The 20,960-nt window shown below is 42.8% G+C and overlaps 1 protein-coding gene across 1 annotated transcript in view; it reads left to right on the forward strand.

The window, feature by feature from the left end:
• grm3 (glutamate receptor, metabotropic 3) overlaps positions 1-17,137 on the forward strand; it is a 53,838-nt gene extending 36,701 nt beyond the window's left edge. The window contains exons 3-5 of the mRNA XM_068005379.1: positions 2,527-3,593; positions 13,669-13,843; positions 17,061-17,137. Coding sequence (XP_067861480.1) covers positions 2,527-3,593; positions 13,669-13,843; positions 17,061-17,137 — 1,319 coding nt within the window. The remainder of the gene's footprint in view (positions 1-2,526; positions 3,594-13,668; positions 13,844-17,060) is intronic.
• The last annotated feature ends 3,823 nt before the right edge of the window (positions 17,138-20,960 follow it).

A 20,960-nucleotide genomic window follows, 5' to 3' on the forward strand; every position in this document is an offset into this window, starting at 1 on the left:
ATTACCTGAGGGAATTGTTTGTATAAATGATGCCTGATCCCCAAGTCAAATCAAGTGAAACACTAGAATCTATTCCCACATTTCTACTATTCAACCGTAGACTGCTGACCTCCACAGGTGACAATTCCCCACCCCCCCCCCCAAACAACACCTAGGGTAGAATTTCCACGGGGGCTCTCCCGATCTCCCATGGTAACTTTGCCAGAAGTTCAGCAGCAATCCCTGGAGCAATGGGGGACAAACAGTTAAGAGTGCTTGACTCTTATACTTCACTCTCTAATAATTTTGCGACATGTCTTAGCAATGTCTTTATTATACTTGTACAGAATTATGACCACTCAAGCACCCATTTGTACCAAGAGAGCAGCAGAGCATGGCACCGAGCCAGAGAAGAAAAGCTCGCAACTTCACTCATTCAGACCTCCAAGCCTCTTGGAGGGCATTGAAGGCAGGACGAACGTCTTCTGGAATTATCACTTGTGCCAAGAGTTGCCACTGGCACTGACAGCCAACTCCCTCACCCCCCCCCCCAAACTGCAAAATAGTGCTGCAAAAAGTTCCACATTCTCAGCAGGGCAGGCAAGGTAACACGTTACACACCTCTGCCTTTTCTTCCTTGCCCACCAGCGCCAGCACACTCTTCACCATCTTGAAGCAACACTTGCTCAACGAACCCAACAAGCTGCCAGTGGTCTGAACCTGTGCGAGGCGATCAGAAACAAGTGTAGGCAGAATGGCAAAGAGCAAAACTGCTTTAAAGATCATTTCCTATCTTAAGAAATCTGAAATCAAAGATCGCCAGCCTCTTCTGTTTTAGGAATACCTCACTTCTGCCTTGAGCAACTGATCCTGGATAACTGCTGCACCTCATTGAACTGTGTGTAAGTTACCCCAAATCCAGCAAACTCGCAGCTGATTCCCCGCTGGCTCCCACTTTGACATGTTCAAGTGAAGTCAGTGGTGACTTGCCGGGGGGATCGCAGGAGAGCTGCAGAGCCCCACGGAAGCTTGGGGGGAGCCAATTGAAGGCGGAATTAGGGTAACTCTAACGTAGTAGTATTTTCCGGCAATTTCCTGAAAAATGGTAGGAGGCAAATTCAGACCCACCCAATTAGTTCCTGGTCTCAGCTGGCTATCAGAGTTGTCGGCGAGAAGAGATTTTGACATGGAAAGTCAGAAAAATCAGAAAATTAACTGTTTGAGAATAACTTAGAATGAAACCTAGTTGCCTATGTACCAGCGAACTCAGGGTGGAATGAGGCTGATGTGTGTGGGGGATCATACGAGTAAATAATTCCAAAACTGGACAGAACAGAACAACAACAACTACTTGCATGTATACACCACCTTTAACATAGTAAAACATCCCAAGGCACTGCACAGGAGTTTAATCAAACAAAATTTGACACTGAGCCAAAGAAGGAGATATTAGGACAGGTGACCAAAAGCTTGGTCAAAGAGGTAGGTTTTAAGGAGCATCTTAAAGGAGGAGAGAGAGGTAGAGAGGCGGGGAGGTTTATGGAGAGAATTCAAGAGCTTAGGGCCTAGGCAGCTGAAGGCATGGCCATCAATGGTGGAGCGATTAAAATCGGAGATGCGCAAGAGGCAAGAATTGGCGGAGTGCAGAGATTTCGGAGGGTTGTAGGGCTGGAGGAGGTTACAGATATAAGGGGGGGTGAGGCCTTGGAGGGATTTGAAAACAAGAATGAGAATTTTTAAATCGAGGCGTTCCTGGACTGGGAGCAAATGTAGATCAGCGAGCACATGGGTGATGGGTGAATGGGACTTTGGTGTGAGTTAGGATACGGGCAGCAGAGTTTTGCATGAACTCAAGTTTATGGAGGGGGGAAGATGGGAGGCCAGCCAGGAGAGCATTGGAATAGTCGAGACTAGAGGTAACAAAGGCATGGATGAGGGTTTCAGCACCAAATGAGCTGAGGCGGGGCGGAGACGGGCGATGTCACGGAGGTGTTGGAGCGGATATGTGGTCAGAAGCGCATCTCAGGGTCAAATAGGACAAGGTTGCTAACATCCTGGTTCAGTCTCAGACAGAGGCCAGGAAGAGGGATGGAGTCGGTGGCTAGGCAATGGAGTTTGGCGGGGACCAAAGATAATGACTTTGGTCTTCCCAATATTTAGTTGGAGGAAATTTTTGCTCATCTAGTACTAGATGTCGGACAAGCAGTGTGACAAATGAGAGACAGTGGAGGGGTCGAGAGAGGTGGTGGTGAGGTAGATCTGGGTGTCGTCAGCGCACATGTGGAAATCTGACGTCGTGTTTTCGGATGATGTCGCAGGGGGGGCAGCCTGTGGATGAGAAATAGGAGGGGGCCAAGGATAGATCCTTGGGGGACTCCAGAGGTAATGGTACGGGAGAAGGAATTTGGACTTTGTTTCTTTTTGAATATGTGTGTCTGTGTGTATGTAGTTTCACCGCTGTATAGTATTTTGTGAATAAGTGCTGTCTATGAGATTATCACTTTGTTTTAAGATACGCTTTTAATGTCATTTTTCTCTTTTTTTCAGCCCCATTCCGTCCTCCTGGTGATATGGACAGTGAAGTCAAATTTGATGAAAACGGTGATGGTATTGGTCGGTACAATGTGTTCAATTTTCAGAAAATTGCAGGCAAATACACCTACATCAAGGTTGGCCAATGGGCTAAGTCTTTGTCTCTGAACACAGCCCTGATTCACTGGCCCAAACATTACATCCCCACATCACAGTGCAGCGATCCATGTGCCAGAAATGAGATCAAGAATATGCAGCCTGGAGATGTCTGCTGCTGGATCTGTGTCCCATGTGATCCCTATGCATACCTGGAGGATGAGTTTACATGCAAGGACTGTGGTCCAGGCAGATGGCCAAATGAGGATCTCACAGGATGCTTTGACTTACCAGAGGAGTATATCAGATGGGGAGATGCCTGGGCTATAGGACCAATCACTATCTCGTGTGCTGGGATTGTTAGTACACTGATGGTTGCCGCTGTCTTTGTAAAGCACAACAACACGCCTCTTATCAAAGCTTCAGGACGTGAACTCTGTTACATTTTGCTGTTTGGGGTCTTCTTTTGTTACTGTATAACATTTTTCTTCATAGCAAAACCCTCACCCGCTATATGCACCTTGCGCCGATTGGGACTTAGCACATCCTTCGCCGTGTGCTACTCAGCACTGCTTACCAAGACCAACCGTATTGCTAGGATATTTAATGGTGTGAAGGATGGGACCCAGAGACCTAGGTTCATCAGCCCTAGTTCTCAAGTCTTCATTTGTCTGAGTCTCATCTCAGTTCAGATTATCATTGTGTCAGTGTGGCTCATGCTAGAGGCCCCTAGTACTAGAAGGTACACTGTTCCAGAGAAAAGAGAGATAGTCATTCTGAAATGTAATGTAAAAGACTCCAGCATGTTAATGTCTTTAACATATGATGTGCTGCTGGTGATCCTGTGTACTGTCTATGCCTTTAAGACAAGGAAATGTCCCGAAAACTTCAATGAAGCAAAATTTATTGGATTTACCATGTACACAACATGTATCATCTGGCTTGCCTTTCTGCCTATATTTTATGTGACATCCAGCGATTATAGGGTGAGTGATGAATTCTCTCTATGTTATCATGTTTTAAGATTGGAAAGCATTGTAACAGCATTTTGAGAATGATGTAAACATATTTATATTTATATATTTCCAGTCTCGGTACAAGTAAAGTACTGGCAATATCACAACAGAAGTTTAAAACAGCAATGTTAGAAAATCACAGCAGGGCAGTTGACATCTGAAGGAGAAAGATTGGCTAATGTTTCAGATCCCACCAAGATGTAAACCAATCTTTATCTTTCAGGTACTGACTGACCTGCCATGTATTACCAACATTTCCTGCTTTTATTTCGGATTTTCGGCATTTTCCATTTTTGTTTTATCTCCAATAATAGATGCCAATTAGTCTCAAGTCATGGTATTGCTTCTTATGTAGAAAGTATTGATTTAGTCAGTTATCTTATTTGCAAGTCTGGTCACATGCAACATGTTTTGTTCAACTCACCAATTGCATATAAGGTTAATGTACACCTGGAACTTTAAATTGAACATAGTACAATTCATTGAAATAACTCATCAAGAGATGACAAAGCTGTCTTTACTGTCCTGCATTATTCAGCATGCTCTCCATAATATCCAAAAAATTAGTTTTTGGCTTTTCTATCAGTGGTCCGTAGAGAATAGCAGATGGCAGAGATTGTTTAATGCCTCAAACATTCCCAGATATCTTTTATCTTTTACAATATACAGTTGCTTTTTTTTTTCCTGTTTCCAAAATCTACTAATACGTTTATTTATTTCCAGCAATTTTTCCTCACCACCATTATAAGCTGCAGTCTAAAACCTTTACAGCTGTCGAATTTTGCCACATGATGGGTAGAGAAGGCTGTTTGGTATTAGGAGCTCTGCATGGTTGACCTCACTAGATTGTAAACACTGAAGGGAAAAATCAACTCAAGTTCCCACCGCTGGCGCTAACATTAGCCCCAGCTGGAAGGTGCACACGTCTGAATGTCAGGGGGACTTAGCTGTGAAAAGGTCAAATAGCCTGTCACTGCGTAGGCTCACACATGAAGGATGGCCATTTGGATAAGGTTGTCGGGGAGGGGACGGGCGGTTGTTCCTGATGCCTGCTGAACTGTACCCAAACAGGAGTCAGCACCATGAACAGAGCAAGGGAGAAAATCGTTGGAAAAATTAAGAAAACACATTCCGCAATTTTCTCAGGGCAGAAGTGGTGCAGTTCTGGCATAGCAGGCTGGAATTCAGAGTGTAAATCAGATACGCCAGAATTCCACCTGTTCTAAAGTATACGCTAAATTCCAATGGAATTGGGAGCTGACTAAAGTTACACCCTGCCCTAAAATGATGAATGCATGCAAGTGACAGGATAAGAAGGGAAAAGGTTGCTGTCCCAGAAATTGCACCATTTATACCAGAATTGCACCCGAATTAATTTAAGCCTGTAGAAAAGATGGATCAGTTGCCTGTATGACTTGTCAAACCAAGAAGTGGGTGAATCAAAAAGGTGGGGAGGAAAGATAAGTTGTTTCCCCAAAGACCAAAAACAATAAGTAATTGTTAGCTGGGGCATGATTTTCGCACCCGCCACCGGGTGCGATCGTTGTGGGGGAGGCTGCAAAAATCGTGGGTTCCCAGGGCGGGTCAGGAGTCCGGCTCCAACCCGCCCACTTCCGGGTTTCCCCACTGACACGCTGACATACGCGCGCAACACCTGCATGTGGGACTCCCGACGGCAATTAAAGCCGGCAGGGTGCCACTTAAAGTACTTGAACAGATACTTCAGGTTGTTTACAGACCTGATTGACCTGTTATTTTAGCAGGGATTGGATTTTGCAACTGACTGAGACTGTTTCCCGTACTGGGGGAAACACTCCCAGTTCAAATGGACGTGTTGCAGCCATCAGCCTGTGGCAGCTGCAAAGGCCCATTTGACAGGTGGGAGGGGAGGGGGAGACCCTCACTCATTGCAGGAGGCCACTCTGTCACTTGGGACAAAGCTTGGCCTCCACCACCCTGCTCCTAACAACAAAATTCACCAACTTGCACACTTACCCCGGGGTCCAGAGACATGTACCTACCTTGCGGACCCCCTCAGATGTATATCTTCCGGATGGGGGCCGCCGTAGCTGCAGTCATGACCTCCTCGGAGGGTGAACAGTATCACCAGCCTCGCGGGCCACGCCGTCCACCTCTGACACGTGGAGCTCCACGACACAGTGCTGTGACACATCCACCTGTACAGCAGGAGGGAGGGCAACCGCAGAGAGAGATGCGTCGCAGAGGGCACTACCCTCGCCACAGGGTCCACAGACCGAGGCTCAGCTTCCTGGACCTCTCTGAGCAGCAGTGCACACGGAGGCTCAGAGTCACTCGACATGTAGTCGTGGACATCTGCAGCCTCCTTCATGCCGAGCTGCTCCCGGCTGGCCCGAGCACTGTCTTCTTACCTGTCGCTGTCAAAGTCACCACTGCCCTCAACAACTTCTCCTCCGCATCCTTCCAGGGTGCCACCGGGGACATCGCCGACATCTCTCAGTCGTCTGCACAAAAGAGCCCTGCAAATACACCTACACCCACTCTGCAGTGACACAATGGGTGGCATCAGGTGTGGGTCTTCATTGTGATCCTCAGGAAAGGGCATTATTGCACAAACCAGACAAGATTCACAAAGACGTGGCAGTAGTGGTGCCAATAAATATGTAATGTGAGTTGATCAGAAATTCAATATAAGTAAAAACCATGACAAACCCTCAAACACCCTTGTGCATCCCCTTCATGCTCACGACACGTTTGCCTTACGCTTCCTACTGCACATATGTGATGCATGCCCTCTGGCTGCAGCACAGGTAGTGGCAGGTTGTGTGAGGCTGACCGTGAAAGAGATGCATGAGAGGGTGAGTATGAGATAGAGCCATGAGATTGTATGAGGATTGGGTTGAGTGGTAGTGGCGGGATGAGTACTGGCGAGGTGAGTAAGTGCAGATAAGATGAGGATGAGATTTGATTGGGTGTGAGGGGTGATGTGACAGAGTAGTGTTGGCTGTGCAGAAGGAGATGTGGGGTGGGGGCGGTGATGTGGCAGACGGAGTGTAGGGGAATGAGTAAGTGTACTCACTTTGGCTGACCTACTTAGGTCATTGCAGCGCCTCCTGCACTGTATGCAGGTGGGCGATATGTTGGTGGTGCAGGTGACCTCCTCTGCCACCTCGAGCCAGGCCTTCTTGGTGGCAGAGGCAGGCCGCTTCCTCCCGCCCGCCGGGGGGAAAATCTCTGTCCTCCCTCTCCTCCTCACCCCATCCAATAAGAGCTGGAGTGAGGCATCATTAAACCTAGGAGCAGCCTTCGCCCTGGGCTGCTCCATGCTGTAATTTTTCCTATTTCTTGCAGCATCAGTCAGTGGAGGACTGCCCCTTTAAATAGGGCTCCTCCAGCTGACAGACCTTACTGTGCATGCGCAGTCCACCCGCCGCGCAGCTTAGCAGCGGGGAACCTGGAAGAACGGGTAAGTGGATCCAATTAGCCTGCGATTGCGTGCGGAGCAGACTGATTTCACCGGGCGTGTTACCCACGCACCCAATCAACCCCCCGCTGCGAACCCACCGCCCTGGTAATATCAGGCCCAAACATGTCTCTGTAATCAATAAACACCTCACACCTGTTGTCCTGGGCAGTCTCTGTCCAGAGCACTCTGAGTCAGAAAGATAGACTGGCAGTCGAGTTTTTAAAAACTCAATGCTGATAGGGTAGGGTTTCAGCCAGGCTCAGAAGGTTTGGATACAGGAGAATAGTTAGAAGTTATTTTGTCAGGCAAGGTGACCAACTGATATGGCGAAGTGTAGTGTGTTCATTATTTTGTATTATTACATGAAGATAGTTGTACTGATTGAAATAAGTGAGTCTGATCATAACTGTTCACTTGCTGTCTGAGAAATGAAGCCGTTTTCTGCTTTGTTCCAACCTCTTCTCACTATAGTATAAACATTCGGCCTACTGAAAGAGTGATGGGCACATATAGAAGACACAATATCCAGTTTGACAAACGGGACATATTGTTACATCCCTGGGTTACGCTATTACATAAGTAGATATTGGCCCAGACTTTGCTGTCAAAATAACTATGTGGTCAATGGCACTCACTGTTATAGAATCATAGAAGTTACAACATGGAAACAGGCCCTTCGGCCCAACATGTCCATGTCGCCCAGTTTATACCACTAAGCTAGTCCCAATTGCCTGCACTTGGCCCATATCCCTCTATACCCATCTTATCCATGTAACTGTCCAAATGCTTTTTAAAAGACAAAATTGTACCCGCCTCTATTACTGCCTCTGGCAGCTCGTTCCAGACACTCACCACCCTTTCAGTGAAAAAATTGCCCCTCTGGACCCTTTTGTATCTCTCCCCTCTCACCTTAAATCTATGCCCCCTCGTTATAGACTCCCCTACCTTTGGGAAAAGATTTTGACTATCTACCTTATCTATGCCCGTCATTATTTTATAGACTTCTATAAGATCACCCCTAAACCTCCTACTCTCCAGGGAAAAAAGTCTCAGTCTATCCAACCTCTTCCTATAAGTCAAACCATCAAGTCCCGGTAGCATCCTAGTAAATCTTTTCTGCATTCTTTCTAGTTTAATAATATCCTTTCTATAATAGGGTGACCAGAACTGTACACAGTATTCCAAGTGTGGCCTTACTAATGTCTTGTACAACTTCAACAAGACATCCCAACTCCTGTATTCAATGTTCTGACCAATGAAACCAAGCAAGCTGAATGCCTTCTTCACCACCCTATCCACCTGTGACTCCACTTTCAAGGAGCTATGAACCTGTACTCCTAGATCTCTTTGTTCGATAACTCTCCCCAACGACCTACCATTAACGGAGTAGGTCCTGGCCCGATTCGATCTACCAAAATGCATCACCTCACATTTATCTAAATTAAACTCCATCTGCCATTCATCGGCCCACTGGCCCAATTTATCAAGATCCCGTTGCAATCCTAGATAACCTTCTTCACTGTCCACAATGCCACCAATCTTGGTGTCATCTGCAAACTTACTAACCATGCCTCCTAAATTCTCATCCAAATCATTAATATAAATAACAAATAACAGCGGACCCAGCACCGATCCCTGAGGCACACCGCTGGTCACAGGCCTCCAGTTTGAAAAACAACCCTCTACAACCACCCTCTGTCTTCTGTCGTCAATCCAATTTTGTATCCAATTGGCTACCTCACCTTGGATCCAGTGAGATTTAACCTTATGCAACAACCTACCATGCGGTACCTTGTCAAAGGCTTTGCTAAAGTCCATGTAGACCACGTCCACTGCACAGCCCTCATCTATCTTCTTGGTTACCCCTTCAAAAAACTCAATCAAATTCGTGAGACATGATTTTCCTCTCACAAAACCATGCTGACTGTTCCTAATCAGTCCCTGCCTCTCCAAATGCCTGTAGATCCTGTCTCTCAGAATACCCTCTAACAACTTACCCACTACAGATGTCAGGCTCACCGGTCTGTAGTTCCCAGGCTTTTCCCTGCCGCCCTTCTTAAACAAAGGCACAACATTTGCTACCCTCCAATCTTCAGGCACCTCACCTGTCGCTGTCGATGATTCAAATATCTCTGCTAGGGGACCCGCAATTTCCTCCCTAACCTCCCATAACGTCATGGGATACATTTCATCAGGTCCCGGAGATTTATCTACCTTGATGCGCGTTAAGACTTCCAGCACCTCCCTCTCTGTAATATGTACACTCCTCAAGACATCACTATTTATTTCCCCAAGTTCCCTAACATCCATGCCTTTCTCAACCGTAAATACCGATGTGAAATATTCATTTAGGATCTCACCCATCTCTTGTGGTTCCGCACATAGATGACCTTGTTGATCCTTAAGAGGCCCTACTCTCTCCCTAGTTACTCTTTTGCCCTTTATGTATTTGTAGAAGCTCTTTGGATTCTCCTTTGCCTTATCTGCCAAAGCAATCTCATGTCCCCTTTTTGCCCTCCTGATTTCTCTCTTAACTCTACTCCGGCAATCTCTATACTCTTCCAGGGATCCACTTGATCCCAGCTGTCTATGCATGTCATATGCCTCCTTCTTCTTTCTGACTAGGGCCTCAATCTCCTGAGTCATCCAAGGCTCCCTACTTCTACCAGCCTTGCCCTTCACTTTATAAGGAATGTGCTTACCCTGAACCCTGGTTAACACACTTTTGAAAGCCTCCCACTTACCAGACGTCCCTTTGCCTGCCAACAGACTCTCCCAATCAACTTCTGAAAGTTCCTGTCTGATACCATCAAAATTGGCCTTTCCCCAATTTAGAATTTTAACTTTTGGGCCAGACCTATCATTCTCCATAGCTATCTTAAAACTAATGGAATTATGATCACTGGTCCCAAAGTGATCCCTCACTAACACTTCTGTCACCTGCCCTTCCTTATTTCCCAAGAGGAGGTTTATTTATGCACAAATGCTACAGCAACTTCAGGCGAGGAGCAAATATGCGATGAAACGTGGATATCCAAAAGTTGCTGTCTGGCATTAACGTCACAAAAACGGCATTTCGCTGCCTTCCTCACCATTGAAATGCATTGAATGGCGTGAAGTTGCTGTATTTGCATAGTAGATATGAACTAAACCCGCCACAGAAAGTTAAGTCATGTCATTTCAAGCATAAGTACCCTTTTAACGGCATCATAATTGTTCATTTCTGCCAATCAACCTCTCTGGCACCGAAAATTAACTATTAGAAGTGTGGAGTCTCATTCCTTCAGGTATTCATTGTTGTTGGAGATTTTAAAAATGTCAAATTTAAAATTACATTTTTTAAAATTTTTCCTTTCTGTCTTTTTTTCTCTCTCTCCTAATCCAATCTTTCTTTCCCTCTCTTACTTTCTCTTTCTGCACCTGATTTGACCTTGAATTCACCCACTCTAATTTACACTTCCATCTCAGCCCTTCGGCTGTTTATTTCACACTCCTGTTGCTTGCCCTGTTCCCCCTCGCTGTGCAACCTTTATCAGCTCGCACTCTCAGCAACTTTGTGGGCAAAAATGTTCTGAGCTGAAGGGTGCAGGGGCAAGACTAACTAACAGTGGACGGCATGAGGTGCTCCCTACAGCAAAATCTGGCCCTTTAATCTGAGTGGGTCAACTTCAGAACGTAAGGGATGTGAGGTCCTGTTATGGGAGCAACTGATGCCACTGAACCCAAGAAAGTATCTACTTTAGCCCAAATTTATTACAATTATTCTCTAATCTCAATAAAAAGACGTAAAGTAATTTGATTATTCTACTCGATGCGCTATCTGTGCCTGTTTCCTGGATGCTGGCCTTTGCCTGCTGGAGCCAAGTACAAGCAGTGTGGAAAAGCTTCTAATTACTAATAAGACACAAATTCACAGTTGGTGGAAAAAATGGCTCAAACTACATGAGCCCAATAAATTGCTTGCAAATCGTGTTTTCTTTCCAGATCCATGAACTCTAACTTTGTTTACTAAAACTAATGACAGTCCCTAACGCTTATAGTGGGCGCGTTCATGCGAACGCAATTTGCCGGCTATACGCGATGGTCAGTATAACGTGGTAGCGTTGATAAAATTAAAAATCACACTGTTCAAAAGTAACGTCCTCTAAAAGCCCTAAACAGAGAAGATCGAGTTGCTACTGCCTCTCCGTACTAATCCATCTCCAAGCTACGCACTATGCCAGTGCAGACTGCATGGTCTTAATGCCACTCAGCGGAACCACTTTAAATACTGCAATAAAAATGAAACTGCCCTGTGTTGGTCAATTTCAAAGTTCCTGAACCGCTATCACTGCATTTGTGAATATCCTTTAGAAATTAATACTTAATAAGTGGGTGATTCAAATGCTTTTGCCCAGAAATTGCTTGGAGCAGCAAACCAACAGTACTCGCCACTCCATAGATTCATACTAACCCACTAATTTACCGTGCTCTTTACTGGGTGCATTTCCTCTAATAGGAAGCAGAGAAGAGCCCAGTTAGTTAGTTCAAGCAAAGCTAGGATCCATGGGAGAAGCGAGAGGATCACTCTCTCCCCTTGAACAATCAGATTGCAGCATTTTTGACAAGCTGCAATGTAAAATCCAGGAAGTGAAAGGTCCAACATTAAAATCATTGTGAAAACATTTATAGACAGCGAAAAAAGAAAGGGAAAGAAATAATCAAATTAAATAAAAGAGACAGAAGGGAAAAGTAAAAAAAATTTCTAATTTAAAAAAAAAATTCTTTAATGATCAAAAACTATTAAAATAAGGAGTAATGAGACATCACATTTTTAAACGTTAATTTTTAGTTGTTTGGCAGATATTAAAACTTAGTTTAGACCTGGTATTTTTAAGCATACCTGTTTTGTGGCGATATTAGTTACTTTCCAGCTGGCCAGATGAGCAAGTTGGCGCTGGTTCAATGATTTCACTGATTCCAACATGCGATATACCTTTAGTTCGAAGCTGTCATATCGCCGGTGAACCAGGAGGAGCAAGTTCCAGATTTCTGCATTCCACTGTGCATGTGTGAACACCGGAACTTACTCCTCAATTTCGCCGCTAACAACAGTGAGTGCTGTTGAGCTCACCGTTCTTTTCTAAGCAATTTCTGGGCCATTAAAACAGGGCAAAGGGCAGTGGACCAGGTAGAACGAAAGGTGACCCCAAACAGCTGCTTGAACTGCCTGAAATAGCCAGCCTGCTTAATACGTTTTAAGCGGCGCCTTTGTAATTGACGCCTATGGTAATGGCAAATGGTTAGTGCTATTTGCCCGATATGGCTGTCTGGGATAAACAGGGACGGTGTAAGTGATGGGTATGTAAAGTGGGCACAGATACATTAAAATCAGTAAAAATAATAACAAATGCATCAGTACATTTGTGTGAAATTCCTTTGTCTGAAATGTTAACGAAGGTGTTATCCCATTTGTTAAAATAGTGGAGAGGAATCTCACAAGATTAACACACGTTATTGAATAGTGGAAAAGCAAGAATCTTAGGACACGCGTGACCAATTGTTCAGCTCTATTGCTACTCCTGCTGAGTTCATGTAACTCAGCAAAATACAGTAATTGACCCTGGGACCTCCCTAGTTTGTACAGTTCAATACCACACCATTCAATGGATTCTGGGGCATGGGGAATGGGGGTCACTTATTTACATAAACTCATAGATTCAGTGCCCTTCTAGTTCATTTGTGTGAGCCTATCCAGATAGCCCTTGTGTCTGAATTTGTAAGCAGCTTAACTAGCACTGCAGAGATCAGAATGATTCAGTCATTTTTCTTTTCAGCAGAGATTCCTTGCATTACTTTCTGAGGACTTTTTGTTTCAGCAGTGGATTATTATATGTACAAGGTTGAATCATCCAAAAATATTATGCATGGTACCAGACTAGAATGTACAGACAGACTTCACAATTGGCATGTAAGGAGCAAAACTGTGACTTGGTGACAATTTGTGTTTAACAGCACATTGCGATGAATTTGCTTTTACAGGTGAATCCAGATAATAACATGACAAGATGCGGTAAGCTCAGAGTCAGATTATACTTGGATCAGGATTTCTATGTAAAGTTAGCAAATGAAAATAATATGTGGTTAACTTCAAGCCAATAATTGTTCAATCAGATTCAAGTGTATCAACATTGCATGAACTTGAATTTGACTCCCTAGAACAGAAGGGTAAAAATTACTATTGACAATGTTATTACACAAACATTTCAACACACGTATCAAATTGCTGTCTCCACTATTTTAACAGAGGCAATAACCCTTTATTTTAAACAGGTTAATATTTCTGTCAAAGTAGTGTAGAGAGGCATTTAATACAAATACTTTAAGCGTTTGAAAGATATCGCCAGTAGTAATTTCCACCCAGTGATTTTTTTTAAGAATAAATTTGATTTCGGAATAACTCTGTATGTAATATTTTTGTACTGGATTCCCAATTAGGAAACATAATCCTGAATTCTGATTTGGAACGATCACTTTTACAATCTTTGGCCTATGGCTCAGTGTTTTTCTCCAGGCTTTAAGAACATGTTCAATAGTTTAACAATTGCCTTTGTTCCACAGGTTCAGACGACCACCATGTGTATCTCAGTCAGTCTGAGTGGCTTTGTGGTGCTGGGCTGTCTCTTTGCACCAAAGGTGCACATTATTGTGTTTCAGCCACAGAAGAATGTGACCAGCCACAGACTCACTATGAACAGGTTCAGTGTCAGCGGAACGGTGACTAGTCACTCACACTGTAAGTAAAAAAGGGGGTGAATTCTGTGGGGTTTTTTCCATTCGTCCCCTGTAACGTTGGCAGAGGAGCCGCTGAAACCCTGAAAAAAAAACACGTAAACTCCCCCAGAAACTTTAAACACTGCACCCCAATATCTTCAGTAATTTAAATCATTTTTTAAAAGAAACGTATTTTCTTGCTTTCTGTTTCGCCAGGGTATACTTCACGACCGTGCGCTGTTCCCACACAAACACTTAAAATACAAATACTAATTCCTTCTGTGCACTTTCTTAACACAGGCATCAGCCTATTTAATGGAAACAGTGGGCAGTCAGAAAGTATACAGCAAGTCATGCAGCATTCCTGGCAAGAGTGGAGCACAAGAACAGGAGTAGGCCATTTAGCTACTTGGGCCTGCTCTGCCATTCAGTTAGATCATGGTTGATCTGTACCTCAACTCCATTTTCCCACTTTTGCTCCATATCCTTTGATACCCTTACCTAACAAAAATCTATCTATCTCTGTCTTGAAAGTCCTAGCATCGCCGGCCTTTTGGGAAAGAGAGTTCTAAATTTCTACTATCTTTTGTGTGAAAAGGTGCTTCCTGATTTCACTCCTGAATGGCCTAGTTCTAATTTTATTTCCTGGTATTTCCTCATACCAGACAGCATCCTAGTGAATCTGTGCTGTACCCTTTCTATTACCTCAACATCCTTACTACAGTTTTATTTAGATTCACCATTACATCTAACTTTTATATTCTATACCTCTTACCATAAAACCCAATATTCCATTAGCTTTTTTTAATGGCTTTATCCACTTGAGGTGCTGTTTTTAATATCTGCCTGCTCTTCCACATCACCCAGCTTTCCCCCAAAGTATAACAACTTATTTTTTTAACCAAAATACACCACTTCACATTTATTGAAATTGAATTCCATCTGCCACTTTTTTGCCCATTCCACCATTGCGTTGCAGCTTCCTTCAATGATTTACTATGCCTCTTATTTTAGTACTGTCTGTGTATTTGGACACCATTCCCTCTAGCCATATATCCAAATCGTTGATGCACACAGTGAACAGAAGTGGCCCCAGAACAGAACCCTGCGGAACACCACTACCTTCTTCCAACAACTCTGAGGAAGACAATTCACCCAAATTGGCTTAAGCATCTAGAAAGACCTTACACTCCCCATCACAATATCCAATTGTTTCCTAAATGATTACATGCTTTTACCTCTACTATCCAGAAGTTCATTCCATACGTTGGTCACTCTTTTTGTGAAGAACTTCCAAGACATCAGTCCTAAATTTGCCTACAACTTTCCTTCCTATCTGATAGTCATGGTTTAGTTTGGACATTAACCTGTCTTTCTACAGATGCTGACTTGACCTGCTGTGTATTTTCTGTTTTTATTTTCGAGTTAATAGACTACCAGTTTGCTGCTAAATACTTTTTTTTTCAAGTTTTAGAACATTTTGCAAATATTGAGAAAATAAGTGACCTCCCTTTGTTTCACATCCAGCTAATTGATGGCAGCTGGTGATAGCACCAAAATTCAATGCTTAACTGTGAAATCTGCAAAAACAAATTAAGCATCTGGGTTAAGTGCCGTCAGGTACTAGACAAGAGGCAGAAGTACCTTTATCCTACTTTGGTATCTCCACTATTTGGTATTTAAATATGGATCCTTTGATGCTGGAATATCTTTGTGGATGTTTCTTGCTTTAACCCAAATAGTACTGATATCAGTTCATACACTGTATTGTAATCACTAACATTCAACAATCTATCTAACAATTTAACATTTACCCTACAGTCACCAGCTCCAAAAGATGAAAGGTAAGGAGAAAGTTGGGAGAAAAAAAAAAACAGCAAATTCTAATACTTCAGAAAATATGTACCTGAGGAGCAATTAGTGGTGTCGTTCAGTAATGTAGAGGATTTCACCTCAACATTGTTGCTATTAACCTAAAAACTGCTACTTTCGGCTGAATTTTCCTGAAAGGAATTTGCTTCCTATCAGCAGTGTCAATTTTTTTCAAAAACATTTCATTAAAAAACAATATTGTCCAGGGCAGTTTTGACTCCTTTATAGGAACATAGGAACAGGAGCAGGCCATTCAGCCCCTCGAGCCTGTTCCGCCATTCAATTAGATCATGGTTGATCTGCATCTTAACTCCATCTACCTGCCTTGGTTCCATAACCTTTATTACCCTTGCCGAACTAGAATCTATCAATCTGAGTTTTGAAATTTTCAATTGATCCCCAGCCTCAACAGCTTTTTGGGGGAAGAGAACAATGGAGTTTTTAAAAAATCCTTAAGTATTGAAATCATGCTGTGAGATAGTAGCATAGGTACATGACATTAGTCTGAAATTCCTTTGTTATTTAAAATAAAATAAATGGGTTAAGAATGCCACTAAAATAGCAGAGAGGGGAATTTCAAATTATCACATTATCTATTTGTGTGCTAGTAACATGGATTAATTTCAAGGCCTTAGTTTTTTTTTAAGTTTCACAATACTAAGTTCTTACAATTATATCTGTGCTGTTTCATATTTTAAAAGTCAGAACCAAGTCTACTGAAAACCTCTTCTCGTCCTCATAAAAAAAAGTAGCCATTTACGCAAAGGTATTAATTAAAAAAAGACTGGTTTTCTTATTGTTTTCTCCCCATGTCACCCAATATTACCTGACCAAGAGATTAGGTAAGAGATCTATGCAGAGGCAGCTTTTTTTTTAAAACTATAATAAAATATAAATATAAAAAATAAGTATCAAGTAGATTTAGACAAATAATTTGTAATCAGTATAGCATATTTAGGAGGTATGTATTTTAACCTTTAGTTTGTTGAAAGTCTAGAGTTGACCTCAGCACCCTTGAGCTAGAGGGGGAAAACCTGGCCAGTATTCAGGCCTCTAATCACTATCCAGTGACTTGTACTGGAAAATGCGCATTTCTGGGCTTGAGGTGAGGACAGGATTGGGCTAGTCTGTGATGCCCATCGTTGTTGAATAGCCTGCTGACAGTCATGGTCTTGGTTCACACCAAGAAATCAAACACCGGAAGGCTCTTGGTGCCTGTGGAACTGTGGTACACCAACAAGAACCATTGCCTTCAGGAGAAAGGGGAGAAAAGTGGAGACAAAGTATAGATTTATTTTGGATGATTTTCTTTCTACATTTCAAAAGAAACTTGAGGAGTAACCTGCCATGACACTCTTGCTTTTCAGCATCTGCCAGTGCTCATTATGTTCCTACTGTTTGCAATGGAAGAGAAATTCTAGACTCAACAACATCATCTTTGTGAAGTTGTTTCCTAATTCAACTGTCAAACTGTCGTACTGTTCAGAATCGCACACAATGTGCGCTATGGTGAACTGTAACTTTTTTTGTAGAAACAGTATTAAATTATTTTTAAGGACTGTAAATAACCAATACTACTTTTTTTGGTTAATAGTATTTTATCCTGTAAATAACATTTACATATATTGTTATAAACTGTTTACTTAGGGCAAGTACTGTATGGAAATATGGCAAACTGACTATTCTAAAGTTTTGAGGTTTTATAACCATCCTTGATGTATTTACACTAGAATGCATAGTAATTTTTATGTTGTATATACAGTTACAATATGTAACTTATGGTTCTAACAGCACAAAACAATATGAAAACTTCAATGTAAAATAAACAGAATAAAAATCTGACTACAGATGGAATCGATTTAGTACTCAGCATTCTTATTTACGCAGCAGCATTCTCTCAATGGGTTTGTCTAAGATTTTTTTTATAAGACCTGATAGAACTCATTATTTAATTACCCCTTGCTCTATAAGTCTGTTTTAAAAAAAAGTTAAATAATTTGTGAGCTATTTTTTCATTTAAATGGCTTGAAATCACTATTGATCACACACAATAAAAGGCTATTTTATTTCACAATTCAGTCATTTTCTGATTTAATACATAAAATAATCTTATCGTAATGATGTATGCAGCAGCAAATATCTTCACAAGGTAGAAAGGCAATAGAATGGCAAGGGGAACATTTGAAGAGGATAAGTATCTGGTTGAGCCAAAGGATACCATAGATAGTCCATAGTTGTATTAACATGGAAAGAAGGGATATGCAGAGTCTGTTCTACATTTTCAATGTGTGTTAATGACTTGAAGGAATAGTAACAAAGCTCTCCAAATTTCCCGATGATAAACGCACACGATCAGTCACGCTGTAAGAGTAACTGCAGATAACCATAGCAGTTGGCTCAGATAAGTAATAGTTGTAGCTAGGTGTATTGCTGCAACTGGTCACAGCATCAACTTTTGGTGGTGTTTTGATCCATCATAATTTTCTTTGAGTTTCTTCAGTTGGAACGTTTGACTATTTCTCCAACTCATCACATCTGAAGTCCCCCAGTGATCCATCCTTGGCTCGCCCCTTTTTCTCATTTACATGCTGCATCTTGGCAGCACTATCTGCAGATATGGGTCAGCTTCCACGTGACACCAAGCTCTACCTCTACCAGCTCTTTCCACCCTTCCACTGGCTGTGTGTGGTCAGACTGCTCAACCTACATCCAGTCTTAGATAAGGTAACTTTTTCCAGCTAAACATGGAGCAAAGCGCAGCCATAGTCTTTGGCCAGAACACAAAATCCATACACTTGACCCCACCCCCTCCCTGGGTAAAGTATCAGGCTGAACCAGATTGTTCGCAACCTCGACGTCCTGTTCAACTCTGAGCTGAGCTTCCAACCCCATAGCCTCTTCAATACAAAGACTGCTTACATCTGCTTATTATTACCTACCTTTACCCCTACCTCAACCCATCTGCCACTGAAACCCTCAAACATGCCTTTGTCACATCCAGAGTCGATTACTTAAATGCTCCCCTGGCTGGTCCCCCGTCCTCCACCTTCCATATATTTCAGTGCATCCAAATCTCTGCTGCCAGTATCCTATCTCATGCCAAGTCCAACTCAGCTATCATAGAAAATTTATGGTACAGGAGGCGGCCATTCGGCCAATCGTGTCCGTGCTGGCCGAAAATAAGCCACCCAGCCTAAACCCACTTTCCAACACTTGGTCCGTAGCCATGTAGGTCACAGCACTTCAGGGGCACATCCAGGTGCTTTTTAAAATGAGTTGAAGGTTTCTGCCTCTACCACCCTTTCAAGCAGTGAGTTCCAGACCCCCTACCACCCTCTGGGTGAACAATGTTTTCCTCAGCGCCCCTCTAATCTTTCTACCAGTCACTTTAGATCCATGCCTCCTGGTTATTGAGCTCTCTGCTAAGGGAAATAGGTCCTTCCTATCCGCTCTATCTAGGCCCCTCAATTTTGTACACCTCAATTAAATCACCACTCAGCCTCCTCTGTTCCAAAGAGACCACCACCAGCCTATCCAATCTTTCCTCATAGCTAAAATTCTCCAGTCCTGGCAACATCCTTGTTAAAATCTCCTCTGTACCCTCTCAAGTGCAATTACATTGTTCCTGTAATGTGATGACCAGAACTGTACGCAGTACGTATGCTGTGGTCTAACCAGTGTTTTATACAGTTCCAGCATAACCTCCCTGCTCTTATATTCTATGCCTCGGCTAATAAAGTATTCCATATGCCTTCTTAACCACCTTATCTACCTGTCTTACCTTCAGGGATCTGTGGATATGCACTCCAAGGTCCCTCACTTCCTCTCCACCTTTCAGTATCCTCCCATTTATTGTGTACTCCTTTGCCTTGTTTGCCCTCCCCAAATGCATTACCTCACACTTTTCCGGATTGAATTCCATTTGCCACTTTTCTGCCCACCTGACCAGATATCTTCCTGCAGTCCACAGCTTTCCTCCTCACTATTAACTACACGGCCAATTTTTGTATTATCTGCAAACTTCTTAATCATACCCCCTACAATTAAGTCCAAATCATTAATATATATACCACAAAAAGCAATGGACCTTGTACTGAGCCCTGCAGAACCCCACTAGAAACAGCCTTCCAGTCACAAAAATATCCATCGACTATTACCCTTTGCTTCCTGCCACTGAGCCAATTTTGGATCCAACTTGCCACTCTCCCTTGGATCCCATGGACTTGTACTTTTTTGACCAGCCTGCCATGTGGGACCTTGTCAAAAGCCTTGCTAAAATCCATGTAGACTACATCAAATGCATTACTCTCATTGACCCTCCTTGTTACTGCCACAAAAAATGCAATCAAGTTAGTCAGACACGACCTTACCTTAACATCACCCTTATCCTTGCTGACTTACATTGGCTTCTGGTCCCCCAGCACCTCAAATTTAAAATTCTCTTTCTTGTGTTTAAATCTCTCCATGCGTCACCCCTCCCTCGCTCTAATCTCCTCCAGCCTTACAATCGCCCCACTCCCCCCTTTTACATTCTTCTGATTCCCCCCTCCCACTATTAGCAGTTATGCCTTCAGCCGCCTAGGATCCACTCTCTGGAATTCCATCCATTAGCCCCTACCTCCCTCTCCTCCTCAAATCTCATCTGGCTAGCTTTTGGTGACCCCTCCTAATCTTTCCTTCTTCAGCACAGCATCCAATATTGTTCCTCACACCTCTGAAGTGCCTAGGGACATTTTTCTACATTAAAAGCACTATATAAATGCAAACAGTTGTTGCATTCAAACCATATTGACTGCAAAGGGCTGGGGGCATACCATACACTCCCCTGATGGCTCAGGGTCACACTAGTGTCTTTACCCACAGACCCATCAGGGGAAGACATTTCAACAATGGCACTACTTCAATTCTAGCAGCTGGCTCACTCATTGAAATATTTTAAACAATTTTACAACACCAAGTTATAGTCCAGCAATTTTATTTTAAATTCACAAGCTTTCGGAGGCTTCCTCCTTCCTCAGGTAAATGTTCAGCTGAACATTTACCTGAGGAAGGAGGAAGCCTCCGAAAGCTTGTGAATTTAAAATAAAATTGCTGGACTATAACTTGGTGTTGTAAAATTGTTTACAATTGTCAACCCCAGTCCATCACCGGCATCTCCACATCATGAAATATTTTAGTTCAGGTTTAAATGAGTGTCTACTTATAACTACAATAATATTGAATTATGAAATAATTCTGTGCATCAATAAAAAAAACATTAAATAAAA

The sequence above is a fragment of the Heptranchias perlo genome, chromosome 24, assembly GCF_035084215.1.
Source record: "Heptranchias perlo isolate sHepPer1 chromosome 24, sHepPer1.hap1, whole genome shotgun sequence".
Classification (NCBI taxonomy): Eukaryota; Metazoa; Chordata; class Chondrichthyes; order Hexanchiformes; family Hexanchidae; genus Heptranchias; species Heptranchias perlo.